This window comes from Melospiza georgiana, chromosome 6, assembly GCF_028018845.1.
Source record: "Melospiza georgiana isolate bMelGeo1 chromosome 6, bMelGeo1.pri, whole genome shotgun sequence".
Lineage (NCBI taxonomy): Eukaryota > Metazoa > Chordata > Aves > Passeriformes > Passerellidae > Melospiza > Melospiza georgiana.
Window position 1 is genome coordinate 19,565,060 of NC_080435.1, and position 24,164 is coordinate 19,589,223.

Below are 24,164 nucleotides of genomic sequence, written 5' to 3' on the forward strand. Positions count from 1 at the left end.
GGCTTTACCTGCGGAGGTGCCGTGTATTTCCTGCTCTGCGGCGTCCACATCCTGTGCAGGGAGTCTAGCGAGTTCTCCGACAGCTGATGCGACTTTCGCCCCCCGTGACGGCCTTTCAGCTCCACATCCTCGTACGGGTTTTCCTTGGGTGACTCGCCTGCACGTTTGGGTTTGGGTTTTTTGGTTTTTTTTTTTTTTTTTTTTTTTTTTGTTTTTTTTTTTGTTTTTTTTTTTAAGGAAAGAAAAACAGACAGGAATGTAAAATTAGAAAAAAAAAAATAAAAATCATGTGAACCAAGGCTTTTAGAAAAGCTCCTCAGCTTTCAGCATGACTCATCCCTCTAGCTGCAGCTGGAAGTATTTGGAGAAGAACTCGGCTATGAGCTCGACAAGTTTCTTTGGATTTTTTTACTGTCCCCCTTTTTTTTTTTTTTAACTAAAATGTGAAGATTTCACAAGATGTGCTTCTGAGCATCCACAGCTGTGGAAAATTTATTGATGTATAAAAGCTAAGGCACTTAACTTCTTAAAAGTGTATCGTAGATTTTATAAATCCCTAACAGCCACTCACAGGGGGTGAAATGAAGACCAATAAATAACTGTGCTCAACACACCACCCTTACACACAATAAGACAATTCTTATTTGATGCAACCTTCATTTTTGTCTTCTCCTGAGAGATGGCAAAGAAAGAATGAATGCTCCAGCTCAGCAGTGCTAAGAGACAAGATTGAAAAGGCAAAACGAGAATTTCTGTCCCAGCCATCCTGCATCCTCAGTGTTCTTTAAAATATATCCTGTCTTCAAATTAGGCAGCTATTCATTTAAAGTTATGTCAAATTCCTGTCTCCCAGAAGGAAAATCATCCTGCTAGTTATAATAGAGGCTTAACTAATTAACCACTAAATAATACTTAAATGAAAAATTAAAAAGCATACCCCATTAAATTTTACCATTTGAAAACCAGAACCAAAATTTATAGTCCATATTTAAATGAGATCCTATACCCACCAGGTTCTCAAAACTCCTGAACTTAGCAGACCTCTCACTGAACAAAGTAGTTTGAAGATGAATGAGTGCCATCAATAACACGAACATTTTGCATGTATTTTTTCAGACAGTTATAATCAGCAACTGATCTAGAACTCCAGGTTTTTTCAAACACAGTCATTCCAGTTTTCCAACCATCTTGAAAAGAAAATCATCTCAATTAAATATTGACCTACTCAAATTCAAGATTTGAATTGTCAAGAAACAAGCAGGAAGTTAAAAGCTTTTAAAGCGACTTACTTTTGGTTTTATACCTAAAGATGGCTTAAAAACCTATGGGTTTAGTACTATATGTGTATTGCAATACAAGCTATCTAATATAAGAAATTCAATTGAGAACTGAAGACAGAAAGCTGCAGCATGGTTCATTATTCCAGTGTTACAGAAAATATTCACAGTGTGAATATTCAGAGTGTTGAAGGAGATGACAGCTGGGCATAGGTGTTTTCAGGGAGAGCAAGGCCTGGGTTAACACAGTCTGTGTGACTACCAGCTATGTTGTTCTAGGCAGACTAAATTTCCTTATTGTACAAAAGAAAACAAAAGCAGTTTGTGCTTTCTACTTGATTGTTGAGCCTGGAAGCTTGAGACTGCTTGGTTCATCAATTACAGACACAAGAAGTTTTGCTGAGCAAGTTCACATATTCACAATACAAATAAAAATACACTTTTGCTTTGGTAGTGCATCATAGTAAGATTTCTAGTTAAACATAAGCCCAAGAGTGAATGTTTTAGCTTTGTTCTAATTAGAAGCCTGAATCACTGCTGGCTCTTGAAGAATGTTTGACTTGGCAATCACAGCTTATTATTTCATCCAGAGGGAATCTGATTCTAGAGGCTGCACTATCCTTGTAGCCAATGCTTATGCCACATGGAAAGAACACCCTCAGGTGTGTGGGGTACATGAAAAAAGCCCTTTTGATTAATGCAACGAGCAGGGTAAATATTAAGCAACATGTATTCCTAAAAAAAGGTAATGGTATGGAGGACTATAGAAGTGGTTGATTCTTCCTGTGGGAAGAAAAAATAGATCTTACGCCCTGATTCTGTTACTTGCAGACTCTACAGCTCTAGAAATGGTAACCACAGCAATGATAAAGAGTAAAATTTGCAAAATGCTGTTACTTCCAGCTGATTAGGCTCTAGTAGTGTCATAAAATTTCTTGTAAGCCCAAGTCAAGTATAGGTCAAGCAAGCATTTTGGAATGGATAAATAGATTTCAAAATACCCAGCTACATGAGACACGGCTCAAACATGCACTTCCTTGTGAAAACAAATGTTACTGTATTGGTCTACAGAGTATCCAAACTCCCAGGAAGAAACAAGCCCATCAGTGAAAAAAACCCCTTTTACAATGTAAAGCGTTTATAAATGTTGGAGGGATTCTGTTTCCAAAACAGAATGTAAAACAGAATTGGTTGAACCCAGTTAAACTCAGCATAAATAACATTGACCTGACATATTGAGTATAGAAAGAGCCCAAGAGAAGTCTTGGATGAGAGAAGAGGGAGGAGCAAGGAACCATGAGCAGAGGCTTTTTTTCCGAGTCAGAGTCTCTACCAAAAGAGAGCTTGGGCCAAATTCCTCTTCAGTGTAATGAGAAGGTCAGAGGAGACACCACAGGGATTTTAACCCTTTCCCCTAAAGCTGTGAGAGCTTCTGCAGATTACTGGTTTGCTGTTCAAGAATTCCTGTGTCTATTCTTTCTCTCATTTGCTTAAAAGAAACCAAATTATTTCAGAATTTGTGGTTTTTTTCACTTTGAAATAATGCCTTGAGATCAATTACACCTCAACACTTTTTTTTTAAGAATCTCCCTCTACACCAAATCTCTGATAATGAAATAGTCTGATCCATCAGAAACCACCTGGTTTTGCTGACATGAGTTTTAAATTAAGTATTTGGTTCAAGTTGTGAACTAGAAGAGACAGAAAAATAAACAATCTCCTCAGCAATTTTCAGCCACCCTTTCTTAGTATCTGCTGTCCCTGGGAGACACACAAAAGACCAGATATGCAAAAAAGAGGCAGGCCACACTGGTTTCTGTAGAAGTGACAAGGAATCAAAGGTGTCAAGTAACCTAAAAATGCTGAAAAATACCCTGAACTGCCTTAAAGCAGCATTTAACTGCATCTGACTGCACAATGACCCCCTTCCATGGGAGAAACACCTTGGAAGTGGTGGCCACCAGCAGGTGCACATCCCGCATGGGAGTGAGGTCTTGGGGAGACCTGTGGTGGTGGCTCCTCCTGCTGTGTTGCAGCACAAAAGGAAAAGTTTCCATATAATTGGCTGGCACAGAGGTTCACAGCTTTCTCCTCAGCAGCACCACTTCTCCAGTCCCAAGTTGCAGGCAAGGAATGTTTGCAAGCTGCACTGCTGGGATTTGCTGCAAAAGGGAAACATATTGACAATGAAAGAGCAGGGAAACGTCCTTGTTCCTGCCATATGGATGTCTCTATTGGAAGCCAAAAGGAGAAACATTATGTGGTATAGAGGCCAGGCTTGTCTTAATGAGGCTGATCCAACAGCCACACAAGACAACAGCAGATTATCACAGACTTCAAAGGAAGCTGAATCATACCCCCAGAATGCATATGATCACAAACAGTAAGTCTTTGGCAAATACTGTCTCTAATCACCATCCCTACTCCCAGATCAGTTCCCTCTATAAGCATTTTTTCCAAGTTTCCCATTTTCTCAGATTCTACGTACCAAAGTGCTGAGTTAACACAGGGCATTTATCTACACGACATTTATCTCCAGAAGCTCTCACAGACAATGTAATGAATGTTCCATCAGGGAGAGAAAAGAAAAGCAACAACAGAAAAAAGATGAAATAACCACGGATATTTAGAAGAGTCCTGAGGGATGCAGAGCCTTGAGCTTAGGCATGGATGAGTTTCCTGCAGGGGCTGCAGTTCCTCACGCCCGGTGCGAGTCAGCCCCACTGGGTCCTGAGGCAGCACACAGTGTTCCTCTGCTCAGCCTCTCACACGTGGCAAATGGGAAGCAGAGACAGACTCAGCAAGCCTGTCTCATGCTGAGAAAGGAGTGAAAAGTAAGGCTGAGAGGAAAAAAAAAGAAGCAGGCAGACGCTTCTCTATAAATGGCAGAAAGCAGGGAAATGCATCATTTCTTTCTAGATGGGAGAAGCTATTATCAGAGGAATTAAGTGATTCACAGAGTGCTGGTTATAGCTCCAACCTTTTGCACTGCCAGGAAGAGAGGAAGAATGGAACAGCAAGTATAGAGTAAAGAAAAGGGCTCCTAAACTTGTGTGAAGTTGAGTGTCTGAACTGGGAGTTGCATGGTCAGGACAGTTATCACCTCACTAATGAAGTGCAAGTGCACTGCTCATTCATTTCAGTCATAAAATTACACCAGCACAGATCCACACCACCAGTGCTGGAGGAAAACTGGGCCATTGGGATGGTTATGAGCATGTTCAGATCAAATGGATCAAAACCAGTAAATCTCCACACTCCCATAAAGTGTCCAAACTTAGCTCTTTGGTGCATAGATGAGCTTTTTCAATATCAGAGATGCTGCAACTGTGCATCTCAGCTGGGGAATTTAACCCAGGAATCTGCACAAAGAGGAACTATTTCCATCTCAAGTTACAGCTAACACACATTTACAGCTGCTTGGAAAAGCTCTGGCTGAGCAGCACCAAGTTACAGACCATTACTTGTCAGTCAGTGCATCCACTCAGTGCCACGAGCTCAGGAAAGCAGTACAGCATCCACAACAAGCAGAGTGGCAAGTCTAAAATGCAATCAGCCTTTTGGGCCCTGCTCCATGGAGTCTATAGGCAACAACCTGTGCTTCCTGAACTCCTCCAGCCCTTGCAATCAGCAGAAGAAACATTGCAGATGCTTCCAGCTCCCTGCTGTCTCTGCAGGGATTGCTGAGAGTGCAACCATAATGAAGCACAAGGGAAAAGAATTAACATGGCTGATAAATGAACAAGAAATTCCACCCCTAGAAATCACCTGTTTACCACTCAGTCCAAAATCACGTGCATGAAAATGTCTGATAAGCAACTGATAAGCACAGTACAGCAGCAGCTTGCCTGAACTGCCTGCACTTCAGGGGTGTCACCCTGCTGCTGCCTTCAGCACAGTCTCTGAATTTGTGAGAGCAGTCTCATGGTCTTTTATTCTGTTATACTAACTGCAGCATTGACTAGAAAGCCAGGCAGTAAAGCTGACAGAGACTGTCACGAGAAGCTGTAGTGGATGCTATAGTGATGAGATAGACTCCACAGAGAAAAGCTGAGTTCTAAATAGGACACAAGATGATTATTAAAAATAACTGAAATCCATGTAACAACAATGCAGCAGGCTGATTGTCAACAGGATCAGCTGAAGTATTTGGCCTTTCTTTGACAGGCCCATATGAACACTGATTTAATGTGCTCTGGCTGCCATTACCCTACAGTGTCTATTATTAAACTTGACACTATTACACTTTCCAAAATCTCACATTCTCTTTAGGCTGTCACTGGCAGACTGTGGGTGCAGAATAAGACAGGAATATATTATTCTGTGATCACTGCCTGTACCATCATTTTGCATCAATTCTAGCTCCAGAGATCTGCTAGTGTCTGACTTAAAGCCCAAAATGTCTTTAGGGAAGCAGCTAGCACAGCACTGCTGGCAGAGTTGCAATCTCTCCAAGTTTGCTTCAGCTTCACAGCAGCCCAGCAATTCCAGTTTCTCCCTGATTTGTCACAGGATGATAATATGACAGACTAAAATGTGCTACAGAAGTGTGACAGGCAATAATATGGTGTATGAGGATGGGATTTTACTCGAAAGATCAGCTTGCTCTCTTTCTAACCTTTTCCCACATTTACTGGAAGAACTTTGAAAATGTTCTAATTTGAAAGCAATGTCAAGTTGGAACATTTTCCAGCTTGACCTCAGTCATCATTGCTGCAGCTCTGCTCACACACAGCAGACAGTTCAGTAGAACAGCTAAATCATCCCATCTTGTTACATGACATGCACTGTGTCAACTTTACACAAGAAATCAAACCAACTCATTGATTTAGGAGAGATCAGTTACCTAACCAGCAGGGATAAAGGGAGTGACTTGTCCTGTTTTAATGCAGAGGTAAACAAGAAGCTGGTTATCCCAAACTGAAGCAATATTATCTCAAACTGACAGAGAAAAAGAGCCAAGCAATTGTGTATGACTCCACTGTTGCTCTTCTCAGTCACCTTTGGTGTCAGCTGTAAAAAGGTTCAATTATATTATATGCCCCTACAGGAAGCAGTGATTAAGTTGTCCTCTTAAGGTGCAAAAAATGTCTGTCAATAGAAGTGTCCAGCTACTGAAAGGACTCAAAGTCTTCTAAACATGGCACTGAACAGGCCCAGGGAGCAGAAGGGTGCATAAGAAACCCTCCCCAAGAGGGCCAGCTGCCCCTGGGACAGTGAATTGCAGGGCACTCCCAATGGGAACCCACCAGCAAGATCCCATTTAGAAATGCATCCTGGATTTAGAGATTCCACTGCAACGTTTTTGAGGCATTGCCTTTCTGTCTAGACTGCTTCAGCTCCAGCTGCCAAAGCAGACATGGAATCATGCAATGTTCTGTTAAACATTCTCAGCCTAAGAGGCAACACACAGAGCCCAGTTGAGCAATGGGTTTCCTGCACATCTGCAATGTCCTTTCAGAGGAAATCTCCACCTGTTCTGCTGTGTACAGCACTCTGGGGAGTTACAGGGTAAGAAGCCTTGTCTTGTCAGAGGCTTCCTCTACTACATTTAATTTCTAAATGCAGCACTATTTCTTTCACCTAGTTTTACTAGATTTTCTCAATTCAAACTTAATACTATGCCCTTGACCTTCACCTTATTTATTCAACTTTTTTTGATTATGATAACGAGTGCTTTGTCCTAGATGTCAGGTCAACAATGTTTCAGAGACACAGGACCTTAAATAACAATATTCCAACATCTCAGCTGCACTTAGGGGAGCAGACTGGAAAACTGGAACCTTATGGTCCATATGACAGGAAATACTGTTGTGCACAAACACAGCAGAAGCAACAATCTCAGCCATCTCTTAATACTATGATAGTTTTTTGAATTCACACAAAGCCAAGCGTGGTTTCCCCAACCGGATTCAGAAAGCCACATCAATTTTGGTCTGATTAAAGGCTCATTCAAAACCACAAGAAGCAAAACAATGTTAAGTTTACTATGACTGCCACATTTCTGGGAGTGCTAGTACAGAAGATGAATGAAGTCCACATGGTTCCTTGCTACATGGAGTACAGCTCTGATTTATATTAGGAATGTGCACCCCTTTATACAATGCCTGCTTGATTGATGCAGAATGGATCGTTATGTTCCAATACAAAACCCGTCCTGAACTTACCATGCAGGTATTTCATCTCTTAAAGTCTACAGAAATATTGCAAAATTGAACAAAGTGTCTGGTTCATTATGCCACTGGCTTTCAAAGCACAATCCTTTTCAACTTCAATATACCTTAAAACTTACTATTTTTTTAAAGTGAGCTCTCAAAATAAGATAAAATACACACAGCAGTTCATTGCTGCCCTGCTTATTAAAGAAGAAGCAATGCAAAGGCACCAGGAGGAAGACAAAGCTTTAGTGTGCATATGCCCCGCAAGAAGAGGCCATATGGGGCATGACTCAAGGAAAAAAACCAAAAACTAATGACTGCAGACCTAGCACTTGCATGCCCAGAAGCTGTTTAGCCTGGGAAAGGCTGGGGGATAACCCAGCTGCTGCCTGCCACTGCCCAGAAAGGCAAATGGAAAAGGCAGCACCAGGCACTTCCTGGAGGTGAAAGGATGGAGGACAACAGTCACAAATAGCAACAAGGAGAATTCACACTGGATGGAAAGAAGAATTTGTTCACTGTGCCATCAAGAAAACATTCTTCACAATGGAGGCTAAGCAATGGAGAAGGCTGCACAGGGAGGCAGTGAAGCCATCCTCCCGTGGTATTTAGAAAACTCAATCAGATGAAGCCCTAAGCAACCTCATCTCAAGTGGAAATTAACCCTGCTTTGAGCAGAGTTTGAACCAGCTGACTCCACAGTCCCTCCCAACCCAATTTTTTATGTTTCTGTCTCACACTAGACTGCTTAGAGCATTGCTCAAGATTCACAGCTTTCTTCTCTTGTATTTTAACATTTCCTTACATTCCAAATATTAATTCTAAGGGATGGGGGGGACATGACACACTTAATTAAGTTTATTACTACAGCAACAATGTTTAATTGCCTACAAGTTTTAGGGAGGCAAGAGATTCAATAACGTACAGGAAAAAAAGACCCACCAGCACTCTAGGGGAACTGTTTGCAAAGAAAGCTCAAAGCACAGGGACAGAGCCCTTTATAGCTTTGGAGCAGATGTAGATCTGGAAAACAAACTCCCTCTTGCAGACACCTGGTTTGCATGAGCACAAAAGTGCTACTTGGAGACTGGGGTCTAGCACCACTGGTATAAATTATGCAGATGTGATACACAAAGCTACGATCGTTTCTTTAAAGCTGGAGATCAAACCACTTTGGCTTGTCTTTAATCATGCCGGACAGTTTATAAGAATTACACTGATTTGGTATTCCCCCTGCACTGCTGTATTGAATGAAGCGCTTGGAAAGAGGTTGTTAAAAAGCAGTATAAAACAATGAAGTTCTGTGTTTGTCCACAGATCTGAAATTTTGCATTCTCTTCCCACTGCCCTGCCAAAATGCCCAAATTATAGTCTTGAAGGAGCTGGTTTATAGTACCTGTGAGTTGGAAAAGCCCATTATGATTTCGTTTTACTGAACCCAAGGTTTCTTCTCATTTGAAGAAAGCTTCTTACCAGTCCTGCACATTTTATTTTGATATTTAACAAACCAGACAAGGAAAAGAATCATTACCACCTAAAATCTGGTGCCACATTGACAAGTCCTGAGCAAAGATGAGCACTGTAACTAACACACAATACATTTTCAAGTGTGAATAGCATGGTGGTCAGTCATAGAAAGGAATGATGATCATGTAAGTATGCCCCATACAGAAAAAGACTATTCAGTATCTACCAAGTTTTCATTTTAACTAACAGACACTGAGCAGGAGCTGAAAGCTTCAGTTCTGAAAGCATTTTCTTAATGGCACAGAGGAAGTAAATGGAAAGAGTAAATTCCTGTTTTCACTGAGGCTGACAAGCCAGAGGCAGAATTTGGGCCTGACAAAGAGTTCCAGGCTCCAATTTGTGGCCACTGTTCTTTGCTATATCAACTGATAGGGCCAAGAATAGTTTTGTTCTATTGTCTTTGTTTGCCTCCCAAACATTTGTAAGCACAATTAGAGTGCCTTTTTTACCAGACTAAATAGGCCCAGCTTGTTAGTGTCTCTTCAGAGGATGTGTGCTCTAGGGTCCCAGACTGTCTTGGTAGCCCTCCAGCTTTCATTATGTAAAGATTCATTCTCCAAAGTAAAATGAAGTCCCCTTTGTATCTGCTGTAATAATCTAACACTGAAAGAGTTAAAAACGATGCAGATATTCATCACTTGTGTGGAAAATTTGTGCTCTGAAGGGCTGCCCAATTTTCAGTAATTATAACAACTTTTTTTAGATGTTAAAAGAATGTATGCATAGGCCATACATTTCCTTCTAAGACCAAAAGAAACATGTTTTTCTTATGAAGCTTAATGAAAACAGTGTTTTTTGTTGTGCATGCCTGATGGTGTATAGCTAAAGGAAATTAATTCCTCTTTAACCAGGAACTGGGACTTGGAGGAGACCAGGAATTGTGCTGCAAACAACTGCTTTGGGGCAGAACACACCAGAGTCCTGAGAAGCTCAGCTGACCACACAAGGCCTCTGAGGTTAATCTTGCTCTTGGATAGTTCTGTAAACACTGTCTTGAGTCCTGTTCTTTACATTTTTACACCACTCAAGGCTTCAAGCCAAGGCCTTGATAAAAAGAATGATTTGGTTCTTGAAAAGCATTGGCAGAAAGCTGACCAAACAGTCTGTTTCCAATCCTACCCAGTGAAGACTGAAAGAATCAAGACTTCCTGCAGGCAGCCCGAGAGCTACATTTGCACTGAGGGATCAAACCCATTTAGCCTCCATTTAATCTCTCTCTACTGACAGCACTGAGCGTTCCCGCACAGGGCATGTGTTCAGCAGTACTGTGGCCTGCCCACAGCCACTCAGCATCCTGCTGTGAGCCCATGTGCTGCAGCAGCTTCTTACCTACAATGTCTTCATAGGCATTTTCTTCTAAAGTGCTCTTGGATCCAAATTTATGCTGGCTCTCGGTTCCATTTTCAGTCGGGGAGGGAGGGTACAGGGAGTGCAGGCTTGAGGCATCCTCAAACTCAAAGGATTTTCTAAAGTTTAAAACAATAATAATTAGTAACAAGAATGAAAATGTATTCAAACATTTAGATGATTATTTGCATGTTAAGAAATATAAATAAAACTAACCATAATTTTAAAAAAATCTCACGTCATGCTTTAAGAGCTAGCTTTTAGCAGACACTAAGTCCTGTGCTCACAGCAGTCTCTAGTAGAGCCATCTATGACAACTTAATTAAGTTGGAAGTTTTGTTATCTCCATTATGCAGACAGGAAGAAAAGATCAAGAAAACATGTTCTATTTTTCCAAGTTTACAGAATAAGTTAGCAGCACAGTCCTCAGATTAGAAATTACTTTGCTCTTTCCAGAGGCCCCAGAAACACGTGGCCCTCTGTTCCAAAGAAAGACACAGTCTCTGAAAAGCATTCCTGCACTGGTTGCTCTGGGAGATGTAGCCCTTAGTCTGACACCACTCACATGTGTTGAACCTTTGGATGTGTTCCTGTGCAGAGCTCAGAGCACAAATGCCAAAGGGAGACCCATATGCCAGTCATCCACATCCCTTGCATGCCCCATGCCAACCATGGGCAGCAAAGAGAAAGCCCTGAGGAAATTGGTGCTCTCTGGGGTGTGTGAGCAGCTTGGGCTGATGGCCCAGGGGCTGAAGGTTTGGCTTTTCTGGCAGGAAGGTGAGGACCAGCTGGGTCAGATGAACCCACACAATTTGTCTCCCACCCACCCCTGCCCCAGTGCTGCTGAGCAGTTCCTGAGAGTTCTTGGGCTTTTCTCCCAAGGCCTTCCCACTCTCAGCTCACCCAGCCCTTGTTCTCTGGGGCAGTAACTACACTCCAGGTGGGAGGCCCATGATTTGCAGTGGCAGCAGCACAGGGCTGGCATTCATGGGATGGATTTACTGCTGAGGATGAAGCAGTGAGAAAAACAGGCTCAGGCCAGAGCACAAATAATCCCACGGTGCTACAAGGCTTGTGTGGACTGTGCTGGTGCCCATACTCCACTCCCTGAGCCCCAGGCTAGATTAACAATAAATCATCCTGCCATCAACCCCCCTTGTTTTTCTTCTTCCCAGCTGGAGTGCAGCATATGTTACAGCATGTCCATGTGGCAGTGACAGAGCCTCATGAGACACTTTGGCCTGTGAATTGGCTTGAGCATCCCTACAGGTAACACAGAACACTGCATTTAAGAGTATTTCCTGTTTGCCTGCTGGAACAGGCTTACACCTGGGATCAGGCTTCAGAGCCTGCTCTCTCTCCTTTCCCTAATCTTCAGAATAGCCAGATCCAAGTTATTCACATTAAGATTGTGGCAGAAACAATCTAAGCAAGTCAGATGCAGACACCTGCTCCTCCACAGCTACATACAGTACAAAGGATGCTGACACACTGAAGGCACAGCTGTGTGTGAAATGAGACTTTCTAAAGTAGCTAAATACCCAGCTCCTATAGATTTCAAGGCACCCCTCTGATGTGGTGACACTGTGTAGGATGACAGGAATGGCTTTGTGGACCAGCACTCTGCTGTGGTCCATGTGTCCCAAGTCTATCCTGTGACACTCCTCTAGTGCACTGTGTGTGTGCCAGAGGATTTCCAGCTGTGGGGGAACACCCAGCTCACACCACTCTGAAATGTTAAAGCTACTCTTGGCACCAGGTTCTCCAGATCCAGCCTGGCTTTCTGCTAGGAGGCAAACATGAGAGACTTCCCCCCCTATAATTAGAGTGTTGAATTAGCCACCAAAAATAAAAGCAGTGCTTTCAACCCAAGTATTTGGAAAATAAATACCCTCAGTACATTCTCATGACATTGCAGGGAGTGCAAATCATGTGTATGTTCAGTCTGAAACACACAGCTACAAGCTGCAGGCACAATGAGTTATGTCTACTCTCAAAATGAGAACAGCTTAGGTACTGAGATTTCAGTAATTACTATCAACCAAATACTGTCATTCTTAAATGACTTGTATGGTCTTTAGGGCTTTGTAAATCTTGTAAATCTTTCTGTAACTGAAGGAAGAACAGTAGCAAAAACAATAAAATTAAATTTTTTATAAAGGATTTCCACTCAGCATTGAATTGAAGTCAGCCAGTGAACCTGAGATTTTTGGGAGGTTGATTTGAACTTATTTAGATCATGATTAACAAGAGATGTGTCCAGAGAAATCATTACAGTACAGTGAGTAAAGCTGTTACAAATGAACGGATACCTACCCAGTAAAATGTCAAACTGATTTGCAAGAATTATCAGATACGCATGACGATCCTGTTAATCCTACAATTTATATTCTCTAACTTAAATTGATAAATAATGTTTTTTTAAAAGGCGTGTTTCCCCTAGTCCTAACCCAGGCTTGAAGCTCCTTGGCTGAACTGTGCTGTTGTCTAACTCTGCTCTGACAAGAGACTTTATCTGCAGAAAAGGAGGTGCAAGCAGAATTATACCTCTTGTGGAAAGGAGCTTCAAAACTTCTTCTCAAAAACTCACTGTGATAATAGACTGTGGTTCTTAGATGACTTGTTCATTTTCTGATAATAAAGGCTATCATTTACACCAGAACATTTAAAAATTCTGTTTGTCTTTTGCATGTTGCAAATGCTGTACTGAAGAAACTGAGGGCAGCTTTACTTCACAAATGTTCCTTAAAAACTAGATTTACTTTCTCTGAGATTATTACCAGGACTAAAAGATAAGCACTGCTGATCAGAGCTTGACTTTCCACATCCCCCCATGCCTTTCTGGAAGAAAAAACCTGCCTCAGCAGAGCTGTTTGATCTTTCAGGAGCACGTGTCTCCTGAGAGAAAAGGACAGAAGCTGAAGGCTCCTCTTCTCTTCTTGTCCTAGGTTGTGCTAAAAAACTGTGGATCATGCACAGGCAGGTGAACTCATTAAAAATGCTGCAATTTGAATGCTCAGCAACAACTGTGCCTACAATTTTCCAAGCAATGAGCAGAATGAGTTTTACCATGTCTAAAACTCAAGAGGAATCACGTGATTAAAACAAGCCAAGCTCCACAAATTGCTGGGGAGATGCAGCCATACACTCTCCCCATCATTAACTCAGGAAGACATAGAGGACTTTCTATGATAAAACAGTTCTCTCAGCATTAATTCTCTATAGCTGTTGATAATAATTTAGGATAATATTCCTAAGGACTGAATTAAATAAAATCACCTACATTGCATAAAAAATGACACAACTGCTATAGTAATGAACTTTGGAAATAGAAAACCTTGGCAGGTACGTTTTACAGGAAGAAAAAGCTCTGAGGGAGCAGCTACGGTCTCATACCAGACAATAATGAAATTATGGTCCATTAAAAATCACAAATAAGGGCATTTGTGCCAGAATTAATTAGATAACCTTTAGCACAGCTAACCTAGAGCTTTTTGGGGGATCGAGGGATGCAGATTTTAGAACTCCAAAAGTGAAGGCATTCCAAGGTAATGTACCAGTGCATTCCATCAGTGCAGACCAGCACAGGAAAAAAACACTTTTCTTGCATGCAATCCCTAGACATTCTTACATCAAAAGCACTGCATTAGAGGGAGAATATTAGAATTTAGAATATTGCTACTGCAAAAATATCGCCCACTTATTTATCCATTTGGAGAACCGAGCACATTTCTGTGGCATTCATGTTCTCTGAAAAAATCCCTTTGCCCAGGATTTTTCTCCTGGGAAGCTGAGAAGCCTCAGAGAAAAAAGAAAACAATGCTTATCTCATTTGCTTCTCCTCTGTTTTGTTTATGGGGAATGTGTTTGGAGATTGTTTACCCACAGGTGATTGTTTCATTGGATTCTGGTGTGAGTTATTTTGACTCATTGGCAATCAGGGCCAAGCTGTGTCGAGACTCTGGGAAGAGTCACGAGTTTTCATTACTATCTTTTTGGCATTCAGTAAGTATCCTTTCTGTATTCTTTAGTTAGTTTAGTATAGTATTCTTTAATATAATATAGTATTATAAAGTAATAAATTAGCCTTCTGAGAGCATGGAGTCAGATGCATCATTCCTACCTTTGTTGAGGCATTCCTTGCAAATACAACACATTTCCTTGGCTTTTACCTGTTCTGGGATTTTCGGTGAAAGCGCGACTCCTTCTTCTGCCTTCTGGTCACGGGGGGCGCGGGCGTGGACGGGAGGGGAGGAGGAGCAGCAGCTGTGGGAGATGGAGGTAGGCCATTGCTTGGTTTGCTCTTGTGGGACTTGTCAGCCTCGTACTCAAAGGTGCGTTTGGGCTTGGGGACGGGATTCACGGCGCTGTTGGGTGCGCTGTCCAGGAGCACTCTGGGGCCCGCTGAGCTCGCAGCAACGCCCTGTTTTGTTTTACTGCTTTTCTCAGCCTCAGGAGGGCTTTCTGGTTCACTCCCCAAAGTAACACCCCCGCCTTTGCTATCGCTCGGGGTTTCGCTCAGTCCCTCCACAGCAGCCAGAGTCACAGACTTTTTCCTCCCTTTGTCAACACTGTAGCAGCTACTCGGTAACTGGGGGAGGCCTCTGCCTGACTGCTCCTTCAGTGCCTGCTCGATCTTCTGGATTCTGTTGAGCACAGCAGAGGACTCTTTCCTCACATGGCTCTTAAGGAAAGTGGCAGAAGGAGGTTCGCTCCTTCCCAGTCTCTTTTCAAACCGATGGCAGGAATCCCTGTCCAGCAGTTCCTCCTCCTCCGTTTCTGGGTAAGAGCACTCGGAAAATGTTCGGCTCATTCTTCTGAACCCTTTGAAATCAAATGTCTTGTCGCTGCAGGGAGAGGTCAGCACGCTGGGGCAGCTCTCACTGCCCGACCTCTCCCCAGCATCCCTCTTGTCCATGCACACGCTGGCCCTGGGGGACAGCTCCCGGCGGCACTCCCATTCTGTGATCTTCTGCCTGATGTCCAGCGTCTGCGAGCGCACGCACACCCTGCTGGTAGAGAGGGTCCTCAGTTTGGTGGCAGTGCTCAAGGACAGAGTGCTCCGGGTGAGCGGATGGCTCCCTACTGCTTCCCCATCTTGGCCCTCAGTTGGACTCTCCTTTGGGTCAGCCTTGAACACGGAGAGCCTTTTATCCAGAGCGCCCACGCTGACGGCTTTGAGGGGGCGGCTCGGCGAGTCGGTGTCCAAGGGGCAGGTGGAGGCGCTGCGCAGCGCACACGCGCGGCTGTTCCAGTCCTTGAGGCACAGCCTGGAGCTGGAGACTCTGGAGAGCCCAGCAGAGCGGGAGGAGTCCTCACTGTCACTGAGGGGGTAGGCTGGGCTCCTTTGAGGGGACAGCAGGGGTGGCGGACTGGCTGACTGGCACCTGGAAACAGAAAGAAAGAAAAAAATCAAGGCCTTGGGGAAACTGGAGTTATTTGCCAGCTTTCTTCTGGCTGCAGGTCTCCACACTGCAAGACCACCCAAAGCATCATTGAGACACCAGTGACCATTCAGCCACAGAGTCAGGGGTGGGAGGTGGCAGCCTTTAACTGGACATGAGCAGGACACTTGGCACATCCAAAACAAGTTTTCCCACCTCTGTTTGACTCCCTGCTTTTCCAAGTTTCCTCAACTCAAAGCCAGCTGAAATTCTCATAGCAAACTTCTGCCTTGAAAGTATCTACCACCTGCAGATGAGTAGACCTGGTTCTTCTTTGATCTGGTGCTGTGGCCAACAGATTAAATTCCCCTTATCAAACAGAAGTCATTTCTTATCAAAAGAATATTACACACTGAGAAAACACATTAATCTGCTCACAGTATGTGTTGAAGAGTATAAACTACATAGAAAGATCTCAGTGTTACCCTGGAAAAAACCCTTCGAACAAATTCTAGCCATGGTTTGCAAAATCAGCTATTGTTACTGGGGGTTTGTACATTGTTGCAAGGACTTTTAAGAACAAAAAGACACAAGGACATTAAATAACACATTAATCATTTGGCTCATCAGTGATGAGCCAGCAGTAAGGAAATTAAGCCAAAACTGTGTCAAAAAAGGGGGTTTGCCACGCTGCCAAAATCCATACATACAAATCATAGGAGAAGTAATCACAACTACTTGAATGTTAACTCCTTTCTGTTTCAGACAGTACAGGAAAAAGAGGAAGGACCCATAAGTAATGCCTTGCATATGCTATTAAGTTTATACTGTGTGAAGACTGTGGACAAGCTGTTTTTTATCAACTGTCCTGTACTCAGGCAAGATCCAAATGAAAGAACTGCTTGCCCAAAAGAAATCAGAGGAGCAAACGTCTGCACTATAGCAAAGGGAGAAGAGATTCAGAAGATCTCTGCTGCTATATTGCTTTCTTCCCAACAGCCAGCCAATACCTACAGCAGAAGTTCCAATTTCTGTGCATTAATCCAAAAAATGTAGAGCACTGGGGTGGTTTCTGAAAAATTTACTTTGACACAGGAAATATTTTCTTTTCTTTCAAATGCAGCCCCAAACCAATTATCAGATTTCATCCCAGTTTCCTACAGCAGATATTCACAATCAAAGCTCAAGATATCACACAAAAAAAAGGTCAGAAAAATAAAATAATCAAATTATCACAAAAGGGAACTGTTCTCTTTTTTCAGAGGCCTGAGAACAAGCAAGTCTGTTTGTCACCGAAGTTACACTGCTTGGTGACTTTTATTTTGTTACTGTTTTGAAAGATAATCATGCCTGTAGGAGAAGAGATCTCATGTCAAAGATGATGGCAAACACTCCTACAACAACTGCCTAAAGCAGGACAAGAAAGGATGCATGCCAGAATATGCTCTTTGCATCCTACAAGTTGAATTTCCTGCCATTCTGTACAGCTGCAGACAGGTGTCTTAAGAGATCTGAGAAAATCAAAAGCAGGTGACAGATGATGAGTGGTTTTGGCTGGCTGCTGCTGCTCAGTTTGTAGTGGATTACCTGGAATTACCTTGGCCAACATACCCTTAGAGTGCCTGAAGATGAAAGCTCAAGCATCCTCCTCAGGCTTAGTGGGACACTCTGATCCTTCATTCTTTCAGCCCGTCTCATCTCAGTTTCTTCAGGTTGATACCGAAAAGCCAAATTTTTATATTATTCATAACACTGCCTTAACTTAGATTTGAGATTATGTTCTCCTAATTCTGTCACGTCATGCAGACCCATCCCAGAGCTGCAGTGACATTTCTCTCAAGGAAACAGGCATTACCCAGTGATATGTATTTTCCAGTATTTCATGTCAAAAGACTACAGCCTCCATCACAGCCTTAGAAGCTGCATGTTGGCTAAATCCACTGTCAGGATTCAGCTACAGGATAGGGACAGAAGAGGCCCTGTGGAATGGTTTAGCATGTTACAACTTGCTTATTAGACTCTGTCTGTGCTGGCAATAGCAAGAATAAAATATAAAATGACAAGGATAAGGTCAGTAAAATTGAACAGCAGAGGTGAAGAACATGCAGACAATCAGTTAATCAGACACCTCTCTCTGCCTTTGACACACTGCACAGAAAATACCATAGGCATAGTCCTTCACCTCCTTACAATCTGAGAAATATCTTTTCAGCTCTTTCCACTATCGGGAAAAGGTTTGGTGATTCATCAGGGAAAGAGGAAAAGGGGAAAATTATGGTTTGCACAACCTGAAGAAGTTGTAAAACATTCCTTCTTAAGAGGTATGAGCCATTCTTTTAAACCCCATGCTCCCAGTAAGGTAACTGCAATTAAGGCTTCATCTTGAAACCCCCCAATTCAGTTATAAAACTCCCAATCACTTCCACTGTGCTAGACTGGGGCTGCAGAGCCCCAGGCCTTCTGCAGGAGTGTGCCCTCAAAAACTCAGGTTACTTCAGTTAAGAAATAGATTCTGGTTTTACACTGTATTACACTCTAAATTTGAGTAATTCAGAGAGAATCTATAGGACTTATCCAACAACAAAGAGGAACAGAGCTTTGACCCAAAGGTTTCAGCATGCATTCTCTAAAGGATGCTGGTAAGTAACAGAATGAAGGAGAAAAACAAGTCCAAAAGCTGATTAGTAGATAATAAAATGGTTCTTCACCAAGAAACTTAGTTCCACTAGAAGGATGTTCTCTTGAAGGCACAATAGTTCCACACACTTTAAAACCAGTATTACTGGGCAGAGATGAATAATTAGGAAACTTGCAATCTTCCACAAAAAGATTGTAAAGCAAAATGCTTTTAACTGAAGTTTTGTACACACAAAATGATATGGTGCAGCACCTCACAATGCATATCATTACATACACTTTCCAAATATCATCTATAAATAGAGATGATGGAATCAAGTTTAGCTTTCTTAACAAGTTCCCTTGACCTTCATTCTGGGCAAGGGTTATTTCTTTGAGGATATCAGCATTTCACAAAAGACACTGTTATAAGTTGCTCTGATTCCCTAAGGGCATTCTTCCAACACACAGCTCTAGGTGTGCAGTGCCCAAACCCCTGGCAAGTCCGGTGTGCCAAGCAGCCCACAATGTCCTCTAAACAGGTGGCAGATCCTGGAAGCACCTTTCTACTGGGACTCTATGCTGCTCACCAGGGAGAGCAGAGAGAATCCAAGAGGTGCTTTCCAGCTCTCTAGATCATGCTCAGCTTTGCTGTTGTGATTTGTTCCTTGAGAAATCAGCAGTTACCCACAGTAAGAGGAAACTGATAATATCAGTCATCCTCTGTAGGATTTTGAACGGTAGCTACAACTGATCTTCACATTCTGATTCAGTCTCTTCAGTTTCTCTTTTTCTCACCCAAACAGAAAAAGCTTGTAATTTACAACTACTGTAATTCTTGAGGGCAGCTCTCAGATATACATATATTCTATTGTTGTCTCTGGTAAAGCCATCTCCTTTCACCAGGTCCAGTGACCACATGTGGGTAACAGTGGAGCTGCATCGAGAAGAGAACAGACACACTTCCTTTAAGATAATTTGCAACCTACTCATCACAAGGCAAAAGATGAAAAAACTGAGTTCCTGCCTTTTAGCAAGGCTAACTTGTACAGAAAATCTGTGGGGATGGAAAAGGGCTCATTCTTGGTGCCAAAAGTGCCTGAGTTCTCACCCTCTATCTGACCCAAAAGTCAAAAAATCTTTAATTTTTGGAAGATACCAATCTTCTTCCTGCAAAATGCAGTGCTAACATTTGTCTGTTTGAAAAAGAGGAAAATTTTAATTCCTGGAAACCACTCTAAAAGTGAGCAATACAAAATTAGTATTTAAAACTGGGGGGAGGGGGGCTTGGCCTTTTGATCCAGTTGAGCAGAGGCACAGCTCCTTCCTGCTTCCAATGCCAAACATCAACTCCAGGAAAGAGGAGCAGTGGGTGCAGAAAATTCCCACAACTTCATGAGTAACTTTTAACAATGGGAGGCAGCCAGAAGGGTGGCTCTAGAGCTGGGTTTGTGTCTTGGGAATCAGAGTATGGGGGGATAATCAGAATGTGCATTTATTGAGGCATTTGCATCCAAGATCCAGCATACACTTTATCCAATATATACACTTTATATACACGCTAAGAAAAATCTTAGGTTGCATTTCAGGCTTTAACAGTGACTGGAGGGTGCTTAATTGACTTGCCTTGAAAGAGTTACAGGACTCCCAGCTCTCACTGCCCTGTTCTGACCTCTGAGCTAAGCAGCTCAGACTCTGCAGTACTGTTTTAGCTTTCCTCAAGTGTCAGGAGTGATCCCACAGATCATTCTGTCCTGAGGAAAGGCAAGCTGGAAGAAACCACTCAGCAATTTTTAAGGTTTGTAAATCCCATTTGCTCTTCTTAAACTGACATGTACAGAATAGTAGGAGAGATTTTGCCTCTCTGATCCAGGGAATTTCCCACTCCAACATGCTCATGCATGGGAGCCCATTTACTGAAAGAAGAACAAGGAACATGATGACAAAAAGGGTTTTCCAGGCTCCTGTTGATGAGGTCCCATCATTTCCCAGTGACACTGATATTGGGTGCAAAGAACCCCAGGAGTGACTTTATTCCTCAGGACTTTCTCCCCACTTTTATTAGAAAAAAATATTGCTTTCTAAATATTTTATTTAGGGGTTTTTTTTCTCATTCCTGGTTCTTCTCAGGGCATTGTGCCATTTCATCAGGACAACCTAACCTGTTTGAGGGTAGCAGTAACATGAGAATCAGCTGTGACCGTAGGATTGTGAGTTTGGGAATGAGTAGATTTGGCCAGCACTAGAGACTTCTTGTTGCTCTAGCCAATATTTAAGGAGATCTGAAGCAGAAGCAACATAAATTTCTCTTTGCAAGGGCAGCAAAACTCATGTTTAATACATTCACTAAAGCTGCCCTGATAAGTAAATGAGGAGGTAACTTTGAAATTTTCTGGAAATTCGTAAGAGAGAATGCTAAGGAATATTCAGCTACCAACTGCCAGCCCCTCTGAGTGCAGAACCTGGAATCCATCCTTCCCAGAGCCAGGCAAAGTGAGAGAGAAGCACACCCTGCTACCTGCTAGTTGGAACCATTCACTATACCATGCACATTTTGGTGTGCTACTGCTGAGAGATGTAAGGGCTCACTATGATTCTCATTTACATCAAACTTCCACTTGATTTGACAAAGCAGGCAGAGGAGAGAAAACACGTACAGACCAACAGAGGCCCAAATTAGAACCGGTGGTTTTGTCCCCTTGCTTTTGTGACCCGCACAGAACAAGCCCTTTGCAGAGGTTCAGTAACCACAGCTCCTTGAAACCAGTAGTTTCACACCCCAGCAAGGGCAGTGCTACCAGAAAATCACAGAGCAAACAAACAGAGCACATAAACTCTTCTGCCTTTGTCACACATTCTTGGGAAAGCTCCCGGTACAAATCAATACTTTTGCACAAACAGAAACTGAACACTCCACTGCAGTACAACAATCTCCCAGGCCTCTTCAGGTGTAAAAAGGCAGAGTAATTTAAGACCAAAAAAACAAAGACTTTGATAGAAGCAATGATGAGGGAACTTCTCCAAAAATTTCCTCTTCTTCTCTCTGTTACAAGAACTAGTAATAAATTTCCTCTGTGCTTTCCTCTAAAGGACTGAGAGAAGTCCACTTTTAGCTGTCCAACAGCAGCAGTCAGTGGTGGGGTTGCACTTTGGGGAGTTACAGAATGAGTCATTTCACAGAGCAGCGTGGATTCAGCGTTATCTCCTTGTGACAATGTGCCCTTTCCTCACCAGAGGGGACAGACAGAGGCAGTGACTGCTGCAAAGACTCAGCCAGGCATTGCTGGGGTAAGCAGGGGACAAATGCAGGGGGAGTCAGGCTGCTCTAACTGGGTTAGCATGAGGGTAAAATGTACAACCATCACCAGAACAGGTGATCTGAAACCTAAGAACCTAAGCTTTGCTGCTTAGTTGAGGTGGCCCATGAGAATCCCATGTATTGATTATCCTTTGAGTTCTGACTTTTTCTTTCCAAGTATAAATGATCATCTAGGCTTGGACTGCTGCCTTGTGTATGGCACCAAAGAATATAAATTGAGTCTTAAAGTGTATTAATTGTTCCAGGAGCAGAAAAGGACTTTAAAACCTGCTATTTTTACTTCTTGTAACTAAGGGTTATGGGAACATTAAGACCAGAGGGATCTCCTGCACTACTGAATTTAAATCCACTCTCATTTGGCAGTAAACCATTCTATTATAATATCTTCTGCACTCTCACAGCACACAGCATTTTCATTTTCTGCATAACTCAAGTAGATAATTACAGATTGTATTTAATTATCTTAAATCTAAATAAGAGTTTATGGTGAATAGAGGAGGTGAACTTTTCACACTCAAGTGCTGGGCACACAGTAAGGTGATTTTTGAGCTGACTCAGCTTGGTGCTGGAACAAGTGGTGCAACTTGTCATATCTTGCCTCTCTCTTGGAAAAGAAAGTGAGGTACACAGTAGCAGAACAATCCCTCTTGCACCAGACCCTTTATAATCTTTGAGCTCTCACTGGGAGTCTGGCTAAAAATCTCCAAAAATCTACATTCCAGATAACATCCCCCTGTTATTGCTGACTTTGGGATTGTGACAAAAACAAGACAAAAACTTGAGCTTTGTAAACTGAGCAGTGAGTCTGCATTATAACATTGTTTGAAATAGGCTCACTCTCATGAACTTGTGCTGGGATGGAAAAGTCCCAGCATTTGGAGAGAATGAGCAGTAAAATCAAAGTGGACAACAAATCACAAAATGTTTAAAGATACAATAAAAATAGAAACACCAATTATTTTCCTATTTGTACTTCTGAATTTTTTTCCCCAAGGAGTTTTGATACTTCCCATTTAAATAAAACTGAAACCATATCAGAACTAGCTACAGAATGATAGGACTGTGAAACAGAGAAAAAAACAGATCAAGCCCTCTGTGTGGTTTTTAAAAGCCCCAATGTCTGCATCCCCAAGAGTCAATGATTACAGTTGTGGGGTGGATTTGCAGGGGCGCTGTGGAGAATTCCTGTGTTTAACATCCCCCCACCCCAGAGCTCTGGGCCTTTGCAGTTGGTTCATGAAGAAAAGTACACACAACCACAGCTGACTGCAGCTCAACTGTGCTTTTATGGCTCAGAAGCAAAAAGATCTGATTTACATCAGGGAAAAGCAAGAGTCATTCCACCAAAGTAAATTACATGAAGTGGCAACTATGCTCTACCACTTTACAAAACAAGGGCAAAGCAATCAAAGTTGATGAGTCAGATCCTAAATACTTGAATTAGCCTGGATCCATAAAGCCAAGACAGCAAGACTAATCTGACCATGAGGAATGACTGTAAAATAAAATGCCATCAATCAGCATGCACTAGGTGTCTTTGCCAAGTGAGGGGGAAGAAGACAACAGGAAATTGTGAAATTATCTCTACTCAGAGGGTTAGACTCCCTGCCACTCCAGATTTATGGCTATCTTTTGTCCTCTTACAAGGCAAGGGCAGGATGGTCTTTAAACAGTTCTCCCCTTAAGCCTTTTTCACCTCCTCTGTCCAGACATAAATAACTACCCAAGGCAAGGAATATCAACAAGCCTGGGGTGTACTTTCCATCACAGGCATCAGAAGCTGACTGTGGTAAAATCAAAAAGCAAGAACAGAAGTATCAGAGTAAGCCATTCTCTCTTTTCCACCAAAGTAAACTGCACTGATTTCATGGGACATCTCTCACATTCTCCTCAAAAAATATGATTCAAAGTTGAAAAAGGGAAGACTCGCTATGAGTTACTCTTTTCCCATAACATGTTCTGAATAATAATTTATGCAAGACCTATTTCCATTGTTACAGCTCCACTATAGTTATTGTTCTGGAATTGGCTCAGTATGTTTTAGTCTTACCTGATATCTTTAGATCTTGGGAGTTTTGCAGGAGAGGAGTGGCAATGCAGCAAGAGATGGCATTAGTTTCTTAAACCAGGCAGAAAGCACAAACCTTCATTTGTTCTATTTAAGAACTGCCTTTCCTTGAAACTTGTTCTTTAGCAGCATGTCTGAACATGCTGACTGTTAAAAGTCCCAGTGCACATAGAGGCTCACAACTTTGCTTTTTCAAAGCACAGGTGATTTTTCAACAGGCTTGCTCATTTGTCCTGCACTATCAAAGCAACAAACTCCATCAAACTAATTCTGACAAAGCTTTCCAAGTTTTCTGTGCTCATGCAAATGCAATTTGGGAAGCATAGAAAATTATTTTTATTAATTGTGACGCTCAATTTTCAAGATATCTGAGGGCATTCTGGGTTTGGCAACCTCCAAATCTGAAGTTTGAGTTTGGAAATTGTTGGGAAATAGGCTCATCCCTCTTCTGCCCTGACAAGTCAGAAA

The 24,164-nt window shown here is 42.4% G+C and overlaps 1 protein-coding gene across 2 annotated transcripts in view; it reads right to left on the reverse strand.

The window, feature by feature from the left end:
* Window positions 1-24,164, reverse strand: part of DENND2B (DENN domain containing 2B) — a 153,029-nt gene that overhangs the window by 46,078 nt on the left and 82,787 nt on the right. For both annotated transcript variants that reach the window (XM_058026283.1, XM_058026282.1), the window contains 3 exons: window positions 14,482-15,696; window positions 10,292-10,428; window positions 9-157 (listed from right to left, as the gene is read on the reverse strand). In XM_058026283.1, the coding sequence (XP_057882266.1) occupies window positions 9-157; window positions 10,292-10,428; window positions 14,482-15,696 (1,501 nt within the window). The remainder of the gene's footprint in view (window positions 1-8; window positions 158-10,291; window positions 10,429-14,481; window positions 15,697-24,164) is intronic.